Raw genomic sequence first — 17587 nt, forward strand, 5'->3', positions numbered from 1 at the left:
CTATGAAATACATAAAACATGCAGCATTTATGAGATTATTTGCTGTATACTTTTTTCTCTTTATCACCAGTCAAAAAGGATCTCTTTGTTTTTATATGTAGGTTAAAAGATTTAGAAGGAAATAATAGCTCCCTTATTAAAAAGGTTACATAAGCAAAGATCACAGAGGATAAATATAGCAATGTGACTTAAAACCATCTCACCAACTATACCCGCCTCAACATTCTCCATAAACTTTACTTTGGATTTTAATGTAATACATTCCTAACCTTACATTCAGTTCAGTTCAGTTCATTCATTCAATTGTGTCTGACTCTTTGCAACTCCATGGACTGCAGCACACAAGGCTTCCCTGTCTATCACCAACCCCTGGACCTTGCTCAAACTCATGTCCATTGAGTGAGTTGGTGACACCATCCAACCATCTCATCCTCTGTCATCCCCTTCTCCTCCTGCCTTCAATCTTTCCCAGAATCAGGGTCTTTTCCAATGATTTGGTTCTTCACATCATGTGGCCAAAGTATTGGAGTTTCAGCTTCAGCATTAGTCCTTCCAATGAATATTCAAGACTGATTTTCTTTGAATGGACTGGCTGGATCTCCTTGTAGTCCAAGGGACTCTCAAGAGTCAGAGTCTCCAACACCACAGTTCAAAAGGATCAATTCTTTGGTGCTCAGCTTTCCTTTATGGATGTGAGAGTTGGACTCTAAAGAAAGCTGAGCAATGAAGAATTGATCCTTTTGAACTGTGGTGTTGGAGAAGACTCTTGAAAGTCCCTTGGACTGCAAGAAGATCCAAAAGTGAAGTCACTCAGTCATGTCTGACTCTTTGTGACTCCATGGACTGTAGCCTACCAGGTTCCTCCATCCACAGGATTTTCCAGGCAAGAGTATTGGAGTGGGTTGCCGTATCCTTCTCCAGGTATAAGGTATAAGAGTATAAAGCCTTGATACAATTAAACAGCATACATATCAAACGCACCTGTAATGGCATTGGATCATCCGTAATGAAGGAAATTTTGAAGTTACTGCATATCAGTTTTCCCCACAAATCATACTGGCTTGTGTCCGATGCGATGCATTTTCTCACAAAATTGACTTCATTTACAACAATTTCTCCTTTACAAAAAGAAACATATCATTGTGCAAACTACAAACACACCATAAAATGTCAACAGTTGCTTTGTGACCTAGAAGGAAAATTTCCTGATGACAGTAAGAAGAAACACTGAGCCAGGACTTCACAACAGTAACAGCCGCAGTGGGGTGCTGTGCTCCATTTGTGAGATACAGAACCTGAGGCACAAAGACCTTGGGGTCTGAGATGTTCCACCAGAGGGGCTGAGCTGGAGTCTGCACTGTCTACTGTGCTACACTGCCTCTCATTATTTACCAAAAGGCATCCCAGAGAAGAAATGACCTGCCCTGTCTCCTGCAGAGTATTACTTGATGGGATAGTTGTGTTCTATTAACACGTGACTTGATCTCCAAAGCCCATGTCTTCGATTCCTTTCATAAGGGATGAGAAACAGTTCAGTGTTAATCTCAAGATTAAGAATGCAATCTATTTATCCTAAAATGTTAGTCGCTCAGTCGTGTTCAACTCTCTGCGACCTCATGGGCTGTAGCCTGCCAAGCTCCTCTGTCCATAGGTTTCTCCAGACAAGAAATAATGGAGTGGGTTGCCACTTCCTTCTCCAGGGGATCTTCTAGACCCAGGGATCGAACCTGGGTCTCCTGCATGGCAGGCAGATTCTCTACTGCCTGAGCCAGCAGGGAAGCCCATTTAACCTAAAATAAACCCACAAAGCCAAATCGAGTTTCCCTTTGCACTCACATAATAACTTAGTTGACAACAAAACTTTAAAACCTCAGAGACCTCCAGGACAATATTAAACGCTCCAACATTCGAATCATAGGAGTCCCAGAAGACAAAAAGAAAGACCATGAGAAAATATATGAGGAGATAACAGTTGAAAACTTCCCTAAAATGGGGAAGGAAATAATCACCTAAGTCCAAGAAACCCAAGAGAGTCCCAAACAGGATAAACCCAAGGCGAAACACCCCAAGACACACATTAATCAAATTAACAAAGATCAAACACAAAGAACAAATATTAAAAGCAGCAAGGGAAAAACAACAAATAACACACAAGGGTATTCCCATAAAGGATAACAGCTGATCTTTCAATAGAAACACTTCAGGCCAGGAGGAAATGGCAAGACATACTTAAAGTAATGAAAGAAAATAACCTACAGCCCAGATTACTGTACCCAGCAAGGATCTCATTCAAATATGAAGGAGAAATCAAAAGCTTTACAGACAAGCAAAAGCTGAGAGAATTCAGCACCACCAAACCAGCTCTCCAACAAATGCTAAAGGATATTCTCTAGACAGGAAACACAAAAAGGGTGTATAAACCCAAACCGAAAACAACAAAGTAAATGGCAATGGGATCATACTTATCAATAATTACCTTAAACGAAAATGGGTTGAATGCCCCCAAAAGACAAAGACTGGCTGAATGGATACAAAAACAAGACCCCTATATATGATGTCTACAAGAGACCCACCTCAAAACAAGGGACACATACAGACTGAAAGTGAAGGGCTGGAAAAAGATATTCCATGCAAATAGAGACCAAAAGAAAGCAGGAGTAGCAATACTCGTGTCAGGTAAAATAGACTTTAAAACAAAGGCTGTGAAAAGAGACAAAGAAGGACACTACGTAACGATCAAAGGATCAATCCAAGAAGCAGATATAACAATTATAAATATATATGTACCCAACATAGGAGCACTGCAATATGTAAGACAAATGCTAACAAGTATGAAAGGGGAAATTAACAATAACACAATAATAATGGGAGACTAATACCCCACTTACACCTATGGATAGATCAACTAAACAGAAAATTAACAAACACAAATTTTAAATGATACAATAGACCAGTTAGACCTAATTGATATCTATAGGACATTTCACCCCAAAACAATGAATTTCACCTTTTTCTCAAGTGCTCACGGAACCTTCTCCAGGACAGATCACATCCTGGGCCATAAATCTAGCCTTGGTAAATTCAAAAAAACTGAAATCATTCCAAGCATCTTTTCTGACCATAATGCAGTAAAATTAGATCTCAATTACAGGAGAAAAACTATTAAAAATTCCAACATATGGAGGATGAACAACACGCTTCTGAATAACCAACAAATCACAGAAGAAATCAAAAAAGAAATCAAAATATGCATGGAAACGAATGAAAATGAAAACACAACAACCCAAAACCTGTGGGACACTGTAAAAGCAGTGCTAAGGTGAAAGTTCATAGCAATAGAGGCATACCTCAAGAAACAAGAAAAAAGTCAAATAAATAACCTAACTCTACACCTAAAGCAACTAGAAAAGGAAGAAATGGAGAACCCCAGGTTTAGTAGAAGGAAAGAAATCTTAAAAATTAGGGCAGAAATAAATGCAAAAGAAAAGAGACCATAGCAAAAATCAACAAAGCCAAAAGCTGGTTCTTTGAAAGGATAAATAAAATTGACAAACCATTAGCCAGACTCATCAAGAAACAAAGGGAGAAAAATCAAATCAATAAAATTAGAAATGAAAATGGAGAGATCACAACAGACAACACAGAAATACAAAGGATCATAAAAGACTACTATCAGCAATTATATGCCAATAAAATGGACAATGTGGAAGAAATGGACAAATTCTTAGAAAAGTACAACTTTCCAAAACTGAACTAGGAAGAAATAGAAAATCTTAACAGACCCATCACAAGCACAGAAATTGAAACTGTAATTAGAAATCTTCCAGCAAACAAAAGCCCAGGTCCAGACGGCTTCACAGCTGAATTCTACCAAAAATTTACAGAAGAGCTAACACCTATCCTACTCAAACTCTTGCAAAAAATTGCAGAGGAAGGTAAACTTCCAAACTCATTCTATGAGGCCACCATCACCCTAATACCAAAACCTGACAAAGATGCCGCAAAAACAGAAAACTACAGGCCAATATCACTGACGAACATAGAGGAAAAAATCCTTAACAAAATTCTAGCAATCAGAATCCAACAACACATTAAAAAGATCATACATCATGACCAAGTGGGCTTTATCCCAGGGATGCAAGGATTCTTCAATATCTGCAAATCAATCAATATTAACAAATTGAAAAATAAAAACCATATGATTATCTCCATAGATGCAGAGAAGGCCTTTGACAAAATTCAACATCCATTTATGATAAAAACTCTCCAGAAAGCAGGAATAGAAGGAACATACCTCAACATAATAAAAGCTATATATGACAAACCCACAGCAAACATTATCCTCAATGGTGAAAAATTGAAAGCATTTCCCCTAAAGTCAGGACAAGACAAGGGTGCCCACTTTTACCACTACTATTCAACATAGCTCTGGAAGTTTTGGCCACAGCAATCAGAGCAGAAAAAGAAATACAAGGAATCCAAACTGGAAAAGAAGTAAAACTCTCACTGTTTGCAGATGACATGATCCTCTACATAGAAAACCCTAAAGACTCCCAGAAAATTACTAGAGCTAATCAATGAATATAGTAAAGTTGTAGGATATAAAATCAACACACAGAAATCCCTTGCATTCCTATACGCTAATAGTGAGAAAACAGAAAAAGAAATTAAGGAAACAATTCCATTCACCATTGCAACAAAAAAGATAAAATATTTAGGAATATATCTACCAAAGAAAGTAAAGACCTATATATAGAAAACTATAAAACACTGGTGAAAGAAATCAAAGAGGACACTAATAGATGGAGAAATATACCATGTTCATGGATCAGAAGAATCAATATAGTGAAAGTGAGTATACTACCCAAAGCAATCTATAGATTCAATGCAATCCCTATCAAGCTACCAGTGGTATTTTTCACAGAGCTAGAACAAATAATTTCACAATTTGTATGGAAATACAAAAAATCTTGAATAGCCAAAGCAATCTTGAGAAAGAAGACTGGAACTGGAGGAATCAACCTGCCTGACTTCAGGCTCTACTACAAAGCCACAGTCAACAAGACAGTATGGTACTGGCACAAAGACAGAAATACAGATCAATGGAACAAAACAGAAAGCCCAGAGATAAATCCACACACCTATGGACACCTCATCTTCGACAAAGGAGGCAAGAATATACAATGGATTAAAGACAATCTCTTTAACAAGTGGTGCTGGGAAAACTGGTCAACCTCTTGTCAAAGAATGAAACTAGAACACTTTCTAACACCATACACAAAAATAAACTCAAAATGGATTAGAGATCTAAATGTAAGATCAGAAACTATAAAACTCCTAGAGGAGAACATAAGCAAAACACTCTCTGACATAAATCGCAGCAGGATCCTCTATGACCCACCTCCCAGAATACTGGAAATAAAAGCAAAAATAAACAAATGGGACCTAATTAAAATTAAAAACTTCTGCACAACAAAGGAAACTATAAGCAAAGTGAAAAGATAGCCTTCAGAATGGGAGAAAATTATAGCAAATGAAGCAACTGACAACTAATCTCAAAAATATACAAGCAACTCCTGCAGCTCAATTCCAGAAAAATAAACGACCCAATCAAAAATGGGCCAAAGAACTAAATAGACATTTCTCCAAAGAAGACATACAGATGGCTAACAAACACATGAAAAGATGCTCAACATCACTCATTATCAGAGAAACGCAAATCAAGACCACAATGAGGTACCATTTCACGCCAGTTAGAATGGCTGAGATCCAAAAGGGAACTCTCTTACACTGTTGGTGGCAATGCAAACTAGTACAGCCACTATGGAGAAGAGTGTGGAGATTCCTTAAAAAACTGGAAATAGAACTGCCTTATGACCCAGCAATCCCACTGCTGGGTGTACACATTGAGGAAACCAGAATTGAAAGAGACACCTGTACCCCAATGTTCACTGCAGCACTGTTTATAATAGCCAGGACATGGAAGCAACCTAGATGTCCACCAGCAGATGAATGGATAAGAAAGCTGTGGTACATATACACAATGGAGTATTACTCAGCCGTTAAAAAGAATACATTTGAATCAGTTCTAATGAGGTGGATGAAACTGGAGCCGATTATACAGAGTGAAGTAAGCCAGAAAGAAAAACACCAATACAGTATACTATCGCATATATATGGAATTTAGAAAGATAGTAACAGTAACCCTGTATGCGAGACAGCAAAAGAGACACAGATGTATCCAACAGTCTTTTGGACTCTGTGGAAGAGAGGGTGGGATGATTTGGGAGAATGGCATTGAAACATGTATAATATCATATAAGAAACAAATCACCAGTCTAGGTTCGATGCAGGATACAGGATGCTTGGGGCTGGGGCACTGGGATGACCCAGAGGGATGGTATGGGGAGGGAGGTGGGAGAGGGATTCAGGATTGGGAACACGTGTACACCCGTGGCAGATTCATGCTGATGTATGGCAAAACCAATACAATATTGTAAAGTAAAAAAAAAAAATAAAATCTGAAAAAAATAAAAAATAAAATATAGCTTTTGAATTAAAAGAGTTAAAAGAAATTAAGAAACCAAAACAAAAGTTAAAACGTTCTTTGAAAAGAGTGATTTTCTGTAACTGATTTAAACCATGGTCATCATTAATCCTTCAAGTTCTAAAATACAATCAGACCCAGGGATATCTTTAAGTAATCCGTGTCTAGAGTCCTTGGTGGAAGGGTTGGGGTGCTGATCCACTTTGCCTGATAAACCCTCTAACAGTGATGGACAGCAGCGTTTGCTGACAAGACCCAAACACCCACCAATTCACAGAGCACAACGTGTCTAAAACAATCTTCTCTCTTAAATAAATTTGAATTGCAAAGACAACTTTCAAAATTCTTAAAATGTGCAAGACCAGTTTTAAGAACATAACCCTAACATTTACTTGAGGATTAAATTTAAATGTGCTCATGTCCAATTCTTGGCTTGGACCAGTGGAGTAACTGTTCCTTCTAAGCAGACAAACCTCTTCCATGTGGCCTGCCAGGTCCCTCGTGCCCCCACGTTGTCCTCACACCCTCCCTCCTCTCCAGCCTCAGTGAGCTTCTAGCCACTCTCAGGGGCTGGACTACTTTCATCCATGGGGTCTTCGTACCCTGTGCCCATACTCTTTCCTTCTCCATCAGTCCAATCGCTTTCTCAGGAATGCCTGAGAAAAACCTCTATAGAGATTAACTCCCTCAATCACAGCATCATCTACTTGTAATTCTCAGCTCTGATCACAGCTACTGCACAATGACGTACACTCTACATAAAGTCAGTCAGTGCCTGTCCCACCCTCAGGACCACATGCTCCTGGAGGTAGAGCACAGATTGATTTTTCTCCACTGCTGACAGTGTAGTTGTGAGGTGAAGACTGAGCACGGGGCTGGGGCCCAGTCAATGAGTGCTAATACACAAGTCAATGAACCATTTCACTGCTCTGGGTTCACCAGACCAGCACCACCAATGGGGTAGGCATGGTTCCAGCCAGACAGAAACCAGTGATGTAATCGGGCCATGCACCAAGAGGGTCAGGAGATAAGTGCTAGCAGTAACCACAAATTCGGAAAACCGCCCCAGGCCGTCCTGCTCGCCTGCCACACCACAGAGAGCTGCAAAATCCTCTGGTGGGAGGTTCACAATGTTTTCCTATGTGGTTCTCTCAGCAACTCATCAGCTGAGAGAGTCAGATGAGGGACCTGGACTGAGAGAGAGACCAAGATCTTAAGTAAGCAGTATACTTGGAACTTACAAGCAAGTGTTCTGATTTCAACTTGTTTCTTTATGAAAAGTATTAGTCGATCATTCATGTCTGACTCTTTGCAACCCCATGGACTACAGCCTGCCACGCTCCTCTGTCCACAGAATTCTCCAGGTAAGAATACTGGAGTAGGTAGCTGTTCCCTTCTCTAGGAAGATCTCCCCAACCCAGGGATCAAACCCAGGTCTCCTGCATTGCAGGCTGATTCGTTACTGTCTGCTGCTGCTGCTGCTGCTGCTGCTAAGTTGCTTCAGTCATGTCCAACTCTGTGTGACCCCATAGACGGCAGCCCACTAGGCTCCTTTGTCCCTGGGATTCTCCAGGCAAGAACACTGGAGTGGGTTGCCACTTCCTTCTCCAATGCATGAAAGCGAAAAGTGAAAGTGACGTCTCTCAGTCGAGTCTGACTTAGCGACCCCATGACTGCAGCCTACCAGGCTCCTCCATCCATGGGATTTTCCAGGGAAGAGTACTGGAATGGGTTGCCATTGCCTTGCTTTACTGTCTGACACAGAATTAAATGCTCTGTATCGAGACACAGCAGGAGGCACCAAACAGAACTACAGATTCAAAGTGCTAGCCATCAATACACATTGATTCTCACCAAATAACTCAAATACATAAAATTTAAATCTTCCATAACCCTCTGGACACAATGTTTACCAAATGCCATATCAGAATCTGGCAATGGAACACTCAACCTTTTCTCTCCACTAGAAAATCATAGCTACCAATCTTAAGAGGGCAATTAACTTGGAGGGGAAAAAAAACCCCAAACTACAAGAGTCATTTCCAGCTCAGACAGTTTGAGGTGGCACTCCTGTAACATTGAGCTCTTTACACAAACTCCTGGCTCACTAAGCAGAGCCCACACCACTTCATGCTCTACCACTTTCCTCAAGGAGCCAATTTACCCAGAGTGTCAAAACAATGCTTCAAAAACACCTGGTTAACACACATAATTCATACACATTTGGGGGGTATGTTATACTTAGATAAAAGTATGCTTTTTAAAAAAAGCCTCACCACAGGATTTCAAGATCCTGGGAAGCGGAGCAGGGATGATCACGGAAAGGAAGGGATGGTGGGCCTGTGGGACAGGACATGCGACCACAGTAGTGCTGCTAGCCAGCCGTGCTGATGACATCTGCATGCGGGCAGCCCTCCCCCACCAGCTGCACTCTCCTACCATGGGCACAAATACAACAGATGCAGTCCACCAAGGCACCAAAAATGAGACAAACATGAAGGGAGCAGAAGGCCTTTAATGGGTTCAAGGTGGGCCAACCCAGAAGGCAGCCCCCTGTTTTTGTAAATAAAGTTTTACTGAAATGTAGCCATGTTCATTCATGTGTGTACTATCAGGACTGCTTCCACAGGACAAAGGCAGAGCTAAGTACTTGCAACCAGAGACCTCATGGCTTGCAAAATCTCAGACCTCATGGCTTACAAAGTCTCAAACACTGAAATCTCACAGAAGATGCTTGCCCAGCTCTGTGCTAGAGATAGTCACTAAAGTGACAACTCTTAACGATAGTGAAATGAGGCTTGAAAAAAGCACTTGGGCACGTCCCGTCAGAAGACAGGCACTTTCAACCTGCAATGGTGCAGTGACCTCAGGGGGCTCAGGAGGCCCACTAAGCAGGGCTGAAGATCCACAACTTCCCTTGGATGTGTCTACCACAGCTGGGGGTGGGGGTGTGGGGTGGGCAGGGAACAGAGGGAGGGAGAGAAAGAGGGGGAGAGAGAGGGAGAGGAAGGAGAGAGAGGATATTTCAAAAGGACACAGGAGCCAAGATGAAAGAATTCATGATCCATCAGTAAAGATGGAGAAATGGTCACAGACTGAAGTTAGGGAGCCAGGATAACTAAGTCCACTATGGTGTCCTGACTAGAACTCTAAAACAGATAATAGCCATTAGTGGGGAAAAAAAAAAAAAAACCCTAGGGAAATGTGAATAAAACTTGCAGCTTAGTTAATAGTGCTGTTAATTTCTTGGTTAGTTGCTAAGTCATGTCCAACTCTTTGCAATCCCATGGACTGCAGCCTGCAAGGCTCCTCTGTCCATGGGATTTCCCAGGGCAGAATAATGGAGTGGGTTGCCATTTCCTTCTCCAAGGTTATCTTCCTGACCCAGGGATCAAACCTGCATCTCTCGCATTGCAGGCACATTCTTTACCACTGAGCTACCTGGCTGACTAATTAGCTTAATTTCTTAGTTCAGCTAAATTTATTGAGGTTATAAGATAGTAACATTAGGGGATGCTGAGTGAAGACTATGTGTTAACTACCTGTACTCTTTTACAACAACGTTTACTTTAAAATAAAACTACCAAAGAAAAGAAAATAGACAAGAAATATACAATACAAACCAAAAAAAAACAAAAAAAAAATAAACAGGGATCTGCTGGGCTGTGGTCTTTCAAGGAAAACTGTCGCACAACTTTTCAAGCGTGGAGTGGAAATGAGCCCCTGGCAGAAAAGGCAGGAGGGCTGGAGGGAGGTAGAAGAACAGGAGGGCACTTTCACGGGGAGATGCAGAGTAGGAGCTTCTTCTTGTGAGAACGTCACAAATAAGCACCAAGTTAACCTGGCTAGAGGCTTAGCTGATAACACCAAGTTCTGTTCACATAGAACCAGGCTTTATAGTACAAGGATCACACAGCCAGCTCTCTGCTCGCAGAATAGTCTTCTGCTCACACTTTATAAACAAGAGGGGACCCTGGGTAGGAGCTATCCTCAGTGGCTGCCAGCCACGTCCTGCAGCTGTAGGCCAGGAAACCAGCTCACAGACGGGAGAGAAATAGGGGACACAAAGTCCTCTTCCCAGAGGGGATAGATACAGACACACAAGAGCCACGAGACTATTCTCACTACATTTTAAATTAGTGACCTTGAAGAGGAAACTCACAACAAAAGCTTCAAAGCTCCTGAGAACCTCCATGGTTTCCCAGAGACTGTCCTCCTGGGCTTTCCCTGAGGAGCGAGGCCTGAGTGCTGCCAGCCATGTGGGAGGATCCTCGGCCTCAGGCACTTGCCAGCACACCACGGGCAGGAAGCTACAGGGGCCGCAGCAAAGAAAAAGTAGGAAATGAGCTTCGGTGCAGGGTATGCAAAAGCACCAGAGAAAAATCTGAACTAGAAGATGACACGCCAAGACGTTCTACTGCAACCTGGTAAGAGATCAAGAAATCATCAAAGTTTGTTTTCTCAAGACGTTTTCATCTGTAAAGATAAATAAGGAAATATAATTAAAATTAGTAAGTCTCCAAATGGTACAGCTAGGAAAGCTTTTAACTCCGAGAACCAAAAAATCGTGTCACATTATCTTTCATAATATCTTACATGTTTAGAAAGTCAATACATATTTGATGAATTAAAATAATTTTCCCATAAATTTTAGTTTGAAAAATAGCTTAAGACAAAGCCTCACTATACACAGAAGCTAATTAACCTATGGAATGTGCAGAGGCCCAAAGCATAATTCAGTCGTGGCCTTACATCTGGTGAGTGACTGTTCCAGATGGCCTGGGGCTGAGGATCCCCGGGTGTGGGACTTTCAACACTAAAGCCAGGACCCTCAGGTCCTGAGTTGCAGAGAAATTCAGGTCCTGGAATTAAAGTGGCCCACCAGTTACAAAGGAAAGCTGAAACTCTGCACCAGCCATCTGAGGCTGCCCCTGGTTCTCACAGGGTCACACATGACACAAACAAGCACAGAATCAAGCTCCAGGCCAAGCAAGCGCTGCCCATGATGGGGGTTGGAGAAGGGCAGCAGGGCAGGCCTCAGGAAGAGGCAAATCTTGACAGCAGATGACAGTCAAGACAGAGAGAACACGTGATCACAGTAACCAAGGCCTGGATAAGGAAAAAGTCATCTGGGTTGGAGAGAGACAGGTATCAACATTGGGAAGCAGAGCAGCGGTCAGCAAATTACAGAGATTAAAGACTTGGGATGGTCTCCTGCTTGAGCAGGACTTTTCTTGTGGAAGTTCATGAAGAGTTTCTAAGCAGGAGCTGCAGGGTCAGGAGTGCCAAGGTGGCCTGAGGTCCTGCAGCAGGAGCCGAGGAGTGGCCGGGTCCAAATCCTCAGGAGGCTGTCCCAGTGAGCAACAGACCCAACAAGACACTGCAGCTCATTACGCTGCTCATGGTTCCAAGAACAATTAAAGGCCTTTGTCTCTCAAAAGTAGGGTATCTAAAAATTAAAATACTATTCAGTCTATAATGACCTCTAAATCCTAGCTACTACAACAAAACAAAACAAACGACACCTGAAACAGACAGTCTTTGCTTTAAGGGATTCACAATTCGATAGAGAAAATAATACCTACAGTGAGGCAATACATGAACAGTCCAAGCAGTGAATATGTTTAAAAAAAAATGCAAGTAAACCAGACAGCTGTCCAAAAATGGCTATTTTCATTTCCGGATGGCCTAAGGTTGTACCCTTTTCTGATCTGATTATAAAGGACTCTGACAATCCATGCATTCATTATCGATCTACTGGTTAATCTTCTAGTGGAAGTGCTGCTGGCACTGCAGAGAGAAGGCGTAGTGGAGCTGATCCCCGGCCTATGCACAGAGCACGTGCTCTCCCAACCCCAGGCCTCCCCAGTCCAGCTCAGGTGCCCTTCCTCTGAGCCCCCACCACCTCCACTCCCTCCACTGAAGCCCCTCCTCAGTGGACTGAGGCTTAGGGCAGGACCCTCTCTGCTTGGTCCTCCCCTGTAGGGAGCACACATGCAGTACCGGCTCCACAGTCCACTCCCTGCTGAGGGCCACACACTTCAGGCTTTCCTCATTCCCAGTCTGCAGATCCTTAGAAAGACCACGTCTCAGACACAGAGAAGAGAAAACTCACCAAGAACCACTCCTTTCAATCACCCCCCACAATGAAACCGATGGTGCTTCACCAGCCTCAGCTCAACTCGTCCAGCAACAGGAAGCCCACTGACTCCCCAAGCATCCCCTTTACTGGCAGCTGAAACCATGTGAAAGATGCTTGTCAAGGTGGCTCAAAATCAGTCACGCCAGCAAGGGCAGAGCTGAGGACAGAGCTCTTTATACCTCATCAGAGCATTCCCCCTAGGACAACATCCAAGCCTAGAGCATAAATCTGGAACTTGGTGTTAGCAGCTCAGTCGGACAGGTCCCGCTGCTTAGTGGTTATGGCACAGCCTGGAGTCCGGCTCGTCACCCTGACCTTATTCTTGCTGGCATCACTGGGCAAGTTACTTAACCTCCACAACTTGCGGAGTTTTCTCATCGGTCGCAGGAAGAGAAGTTGGTGCCTTTCTGACGGGGTGGCTCTGAGGAGCAACCTGCAGGCTACATTATGTATCAGTTAAGGATCTTAATCGAAACTGTCAGAAACAAGCCTGGAACTGGCTTGGCAAGAAGAAGAATTCTGTCTCTGGTGTCGGCTGGACTTCAAGGAGAAGGGAACCACCAGACTGCCCCTCTCCCCCACCTTGGTGCTCTGCCTCTGCAGTTCTCGATGTGACATCACTCTTTCATGCAGGTCCTCTGTAGCCTCGGCTACAGGCAGCACGACCAAAAGGGAGGTCTTCCCTAAGTGCCCATCTGAAGATACCCAGAGGCAAACCTGTGCTCCTGCCAGCCAGTCTAGGGTTGGAGTATCACCCTCACTGGCCACACAAGAACGCTGGGCTGGGTAGAGTTGAGGAAGGAGAATTTGTCAAAAGAGAAGAGGTATGTTTTTCAGAAGATGGTGGAAAGACTCCAGGCAGACAAAGTAAGAGATGTCCTTTGGGTGAAAGGGAAGTCACTCAGTCGTGTCCAACTCTTCGTACCCCATGGACTGCAGCCTACCAGGCTCCTCCGTCCATGGGATTTTCCAGGCAAGAGTACTGGAGTGGGGTGCCATTGCCTTTGGGTGAGTGCTCATTAAACTGTACCTTTAACATAACAGTAATTTTACAGAATGATCTCCAGTTCAGATTCCACAAAACAGGTACACTACAAAAATAATTTGGGGAAGTGACACAAGAGCTAACTTAAACACTCAAAAAAATTAAAGTGACAGCTGCTAACAGAAGAACATATCTACACCAAAGAAGCTGGAAAGACATAATCTCAGAATAAAGGACAATCCTTTTAATCACATCAATTTACCTTTATGGAAAAAAGCCCCATTTTCCCTCATCGTCTCAGTTTGACCAAGGGTGGATAAAAACTCCATCCAGATGTGATGCCAGTCAGGCCTTGATGAGAATCTGGGAACCACTGGCCCAGGTCATCTTCGGCCTTGTCCACAGGCTGTGTGGAACTCACCCCAGCCCTGCGGCAATTCATGCCCACTCCTCCCCCATCACTGCAGCCTGGGTGCCTGGCTCCCAAGAAGAGCTCAGAGAGGGCATCTACCAGCAGCTACGAAACAGACACAACCTTATATATGCTGGAACATACACACACACACAAGCACACATGCAATTTAAAATGTATTCCCTGTTTTCAAAAGATTGGGGTAATTTTACACACACAATACAGTCATTAAGGATGCTGCTGCTGCTGCTAAGTCACTTCAGTCGTGTCCAACTCTGTGAGACGCCATAGATGGCAACCAACCAGGCTCCCCCGTCCCTGGGATTCTCCAAGCAAGAACACTAGAGTGTGTTGCCACTGCCTTCTCCGCATTAAGGATGAGATTCAGGTAATGTGAATCTGGACATCGGGGCCACAAAGCTGAGTTAGGTATACAATCTTCACCTCAAGGAGTTTCATAAACTGGGCAAGCTGGGAATTGCTGATATAAACCACCATCTAAATTAAATTTCTAGTCAGTTTCTTCTGTTTCTTATGCTTAATAAAAGCAAGATCATTTTAGTATAGCCTCATTAAGTTCAACAGAGCACTCGGTAACTACACACAAATAAACAATTGATTGTGTGTTCCTATTTTCATCTGCTTATTGAATTAAAAGTTCAAACTTTGGGCAGCTGAAGTAGGATATCCTTGAACCCAAGGCACCACGCCAAAGCGTAATGTCTAATACTACATCTCTGAACAATTACTTCCTTGTTTCGTGTGCCTATGCAAAGCCACAGGTGACTTGGCCAAGTTTCCTTTTTTAAACTATAATGAAGGCTAGAACTGTATTATTAAGCTCTCTCAGTAAAAGCCCTAAGATAGCCCAGGTCTTTAGATCACCAATGCTGCAGTTACTTTCCATGTCTCTCCCACGATTCACAGGTGGAAGGCAGGGGGCTGCAGGCCAGAAACAGAGCCGCAGAGGTTCTAGTGGGAGTCAGAGATGCAATCTGAGAGGTGGAAGGCCAGGAGAAGGTATGAACAGGAGGGGGAAGGAGGGCGAAAGACATGCTAATTTAGGACTAAGTGTTCTGTGAGGAACAGGTTAGGTGCAGACAGAATGCTGGGTGTCAAGCCATCATGTGTGCACACACAGAGCCAAAGAAAAAATGCTACCATGGCTAAGAGGATCCAGATTGAGCTGCGATCTCTAAGACAAGTAAACCACTGACAGTTAGGAAACAGGTTTCCATCTTCCCCAGAAAACTCTGACTTTTTAACAGAAAGGTAAGTCTCTTGGACTACAAGGAGATTAAATCACTCAATCCTAAAGGAAATCAACCCTGAATATTCACTGGAAGGACTGATGCTGGCTGAAGCTCCAATACTATGGCCACCTGATGCGAAGAGCCAACTCACTGGAAAAAACTCTGATTCTGGGAAAGATTGAGGGCAGGAGGAGAAGGGGACAACAGAGGATGAGATGGTTGGATGGCATCACCAACTCAACGGACATGAGTTTGAGCAAGCTCCAGGAATTGGTGATGGACAGGGAAGCCTGGTGTGCTGCAATCCATAGAGTCGTAAAGAGCTGGACAAGACTTAGCAACTGAACCAGTTTTTAGTTGAACTCAGCTGGTAAAGAATCCTCCTGCAATGCAGGAGACCCCAGTTCGATTCCTGGGTTGGGAAGTTCCCCTGGAGAAGGGATAGGCTACCCACTCCAGTGTTCTTGGGCTTCTCTGGTAGTTCAGACAGTAAAGAATCTGCCTGAAATGCAGGAGACCTGGGTTTGATGCCTGGGTTGGGAAGATTTCCTGGAGGAGGGCATGGCAACCCACTCCAATATTCTTGCCTGGAAAATGCCCATGGACAGAGAAGCCTGGCAGGCTACAGTCCATGGGGTCACAAAAGAGTTGCACACAACTGAGTGACTAAGCACACAAAGTTCTTAGAGCTTAGTGATATGTATCAACACTTTCACAAGCGTATCTTAAACACAGAAGTTAATTACTGAAAATCAAGCTGTATCATTTGTGGCTAAGACCATGTGGTTTATTAGTGTCAAATCAAATCAAGTATTGGAAGCAGGGAATCAAAGAACAGGGCCTGCTCAGTCAGAGCAAAAGGAGCCAAAGTTCAGTAGCTCACAGGCTCTCATTCAGGATGAGCACTGCTTGCCGCAGGGACATTTAAAAGACCAGAGTGACTAAAGCCAAAACAGATCACGCACAAGGAGCAAAGGTTACTTATTAATTCTATTCTTCACTCTGGGGACAAGTGCAAAGGATTATTTAGTACATGCAGTTTGGCTAAAAAGCATTAACAAAATAAAGAGAAAACATTTATAACTAACTTCAATAATTAAGCTGAAACAATTTTAAAAGTTAACATCTGTAACATGGAACCAAAGGTTGATGTTTTAAATTTGTTTGTTCTACTTAACATTGCGGCTCAGCTGGTAAAGAATCCGCCTGCAATGTGGGAGATCTGGGTTCGATCCCTGAGTTGGGAAGATCACCTGGAGAAGGGAAAGGCAACCCACTCCAGTATTCTGGCCTGGAGAATTCCCTGGACTGTATAGTCCATGGGGTCGCAAAGAGTCGGACACGACTGAGCAACGTTCACTTTCACTTCTCACTTAACATTTAAAATTTTACAACACAAAATTTAAAGTTTCCATATTTGTTCAGTTACTACTTATAGAGCTCTAGTCATTTTACCAGATTTAGCATTAAGTAATGACTGAGATTTTAAAATGTTGATAGTAGCCACACAGACTGGTATTTGATTGCATTTCAGGTTTAAAATGGGCTTTTCTGGTTACTTTCCCCAATAATCGAGTTAAACAACTGACTTTTCCTAACTATCATATAATTACTATACAATTCAAACTACCAGTCAAACAAATATCTTATATGCATTAAAACTAAAGCATATAACAATTTACCATCAATTCTTACTGATACCTCTAAGGTCATTTAAGGTCAATTTTGTTCTAAACCAGTGCTTCTCCACAGAGAGAAAGTTTTGCACTAAGAGCTCCCCTGACAAAACAGTTTGGCAAGACATTCTGGTTCTCACAAAAGGTAGAGGAGGGGGTGCTCCTAGCATCTGGGGGTAAAGGCCAGGAATGATGCTGAATAGCACGCAATACACAAGACAACCCTAAAACAAAGAATGACCAGGCCCAAAATGTCTGGAGTGTCTCGGTTGGGAAACTCCATTCTAAACTGAAACAAGGAGATCTGCAAACACAGCCAGCTGACACCTTCAAAAAAACAATTGCCAAGTAAGTGATTCAAAGTGCACTAAGTTTTGTTATTAGTACAGAGACTCAGACATAATAAAATTTGCTTTTCATACTATTGAAATGATCTATTAACCACAAACGCATGAAGTTGCAGATGGGTATGAAGGACAGTGTCCTCTCACTACCTAAGCAATTCATGAGTGCTTAAAAAAAGAACATTTCAGGAGACAAAAAGAAAATGAGGTAATGACATTCTTGACAGT

The 17587-nt window shown here is 42.7% G+C and overlaps 1 protein-coding gene across 1 annotated transcript in view; it reads right to left on the reverse strand.

Annotated features, from left to right (window-relative positions):
* The window catches only part of MTMR10 (myotubularin related protein 10), a 43512-nt gene that overhangs the window by 24834 nt on the left and 1091 nt on the right, over positions 1-17587 (reverse strand). Inside the window, exon 3 of the mRNA XM_018065997.1 lies at positions 982-1118. Coding sequence (XP_017921486.1) covers positions 982-1118 — 137 coding nt within the window. The remainder of the gene's footprint in view (positions 1-981; positions 1119-17587) is intronic.

The sequence above is a fragment of the Capra hircus genome, chromosome 21 (genome assembly GCF_001704415.2).
Source record: "Capra hircus breed San Clemente chromosome 21, ASM170441v1, whole genome shotgun sequence".
Taxonomy (NCBI): Eukaryota; Metazoa; Chordata; class Mammalia; order Artiodactyla; family Bovidae; genus Capra; species Capra hircus.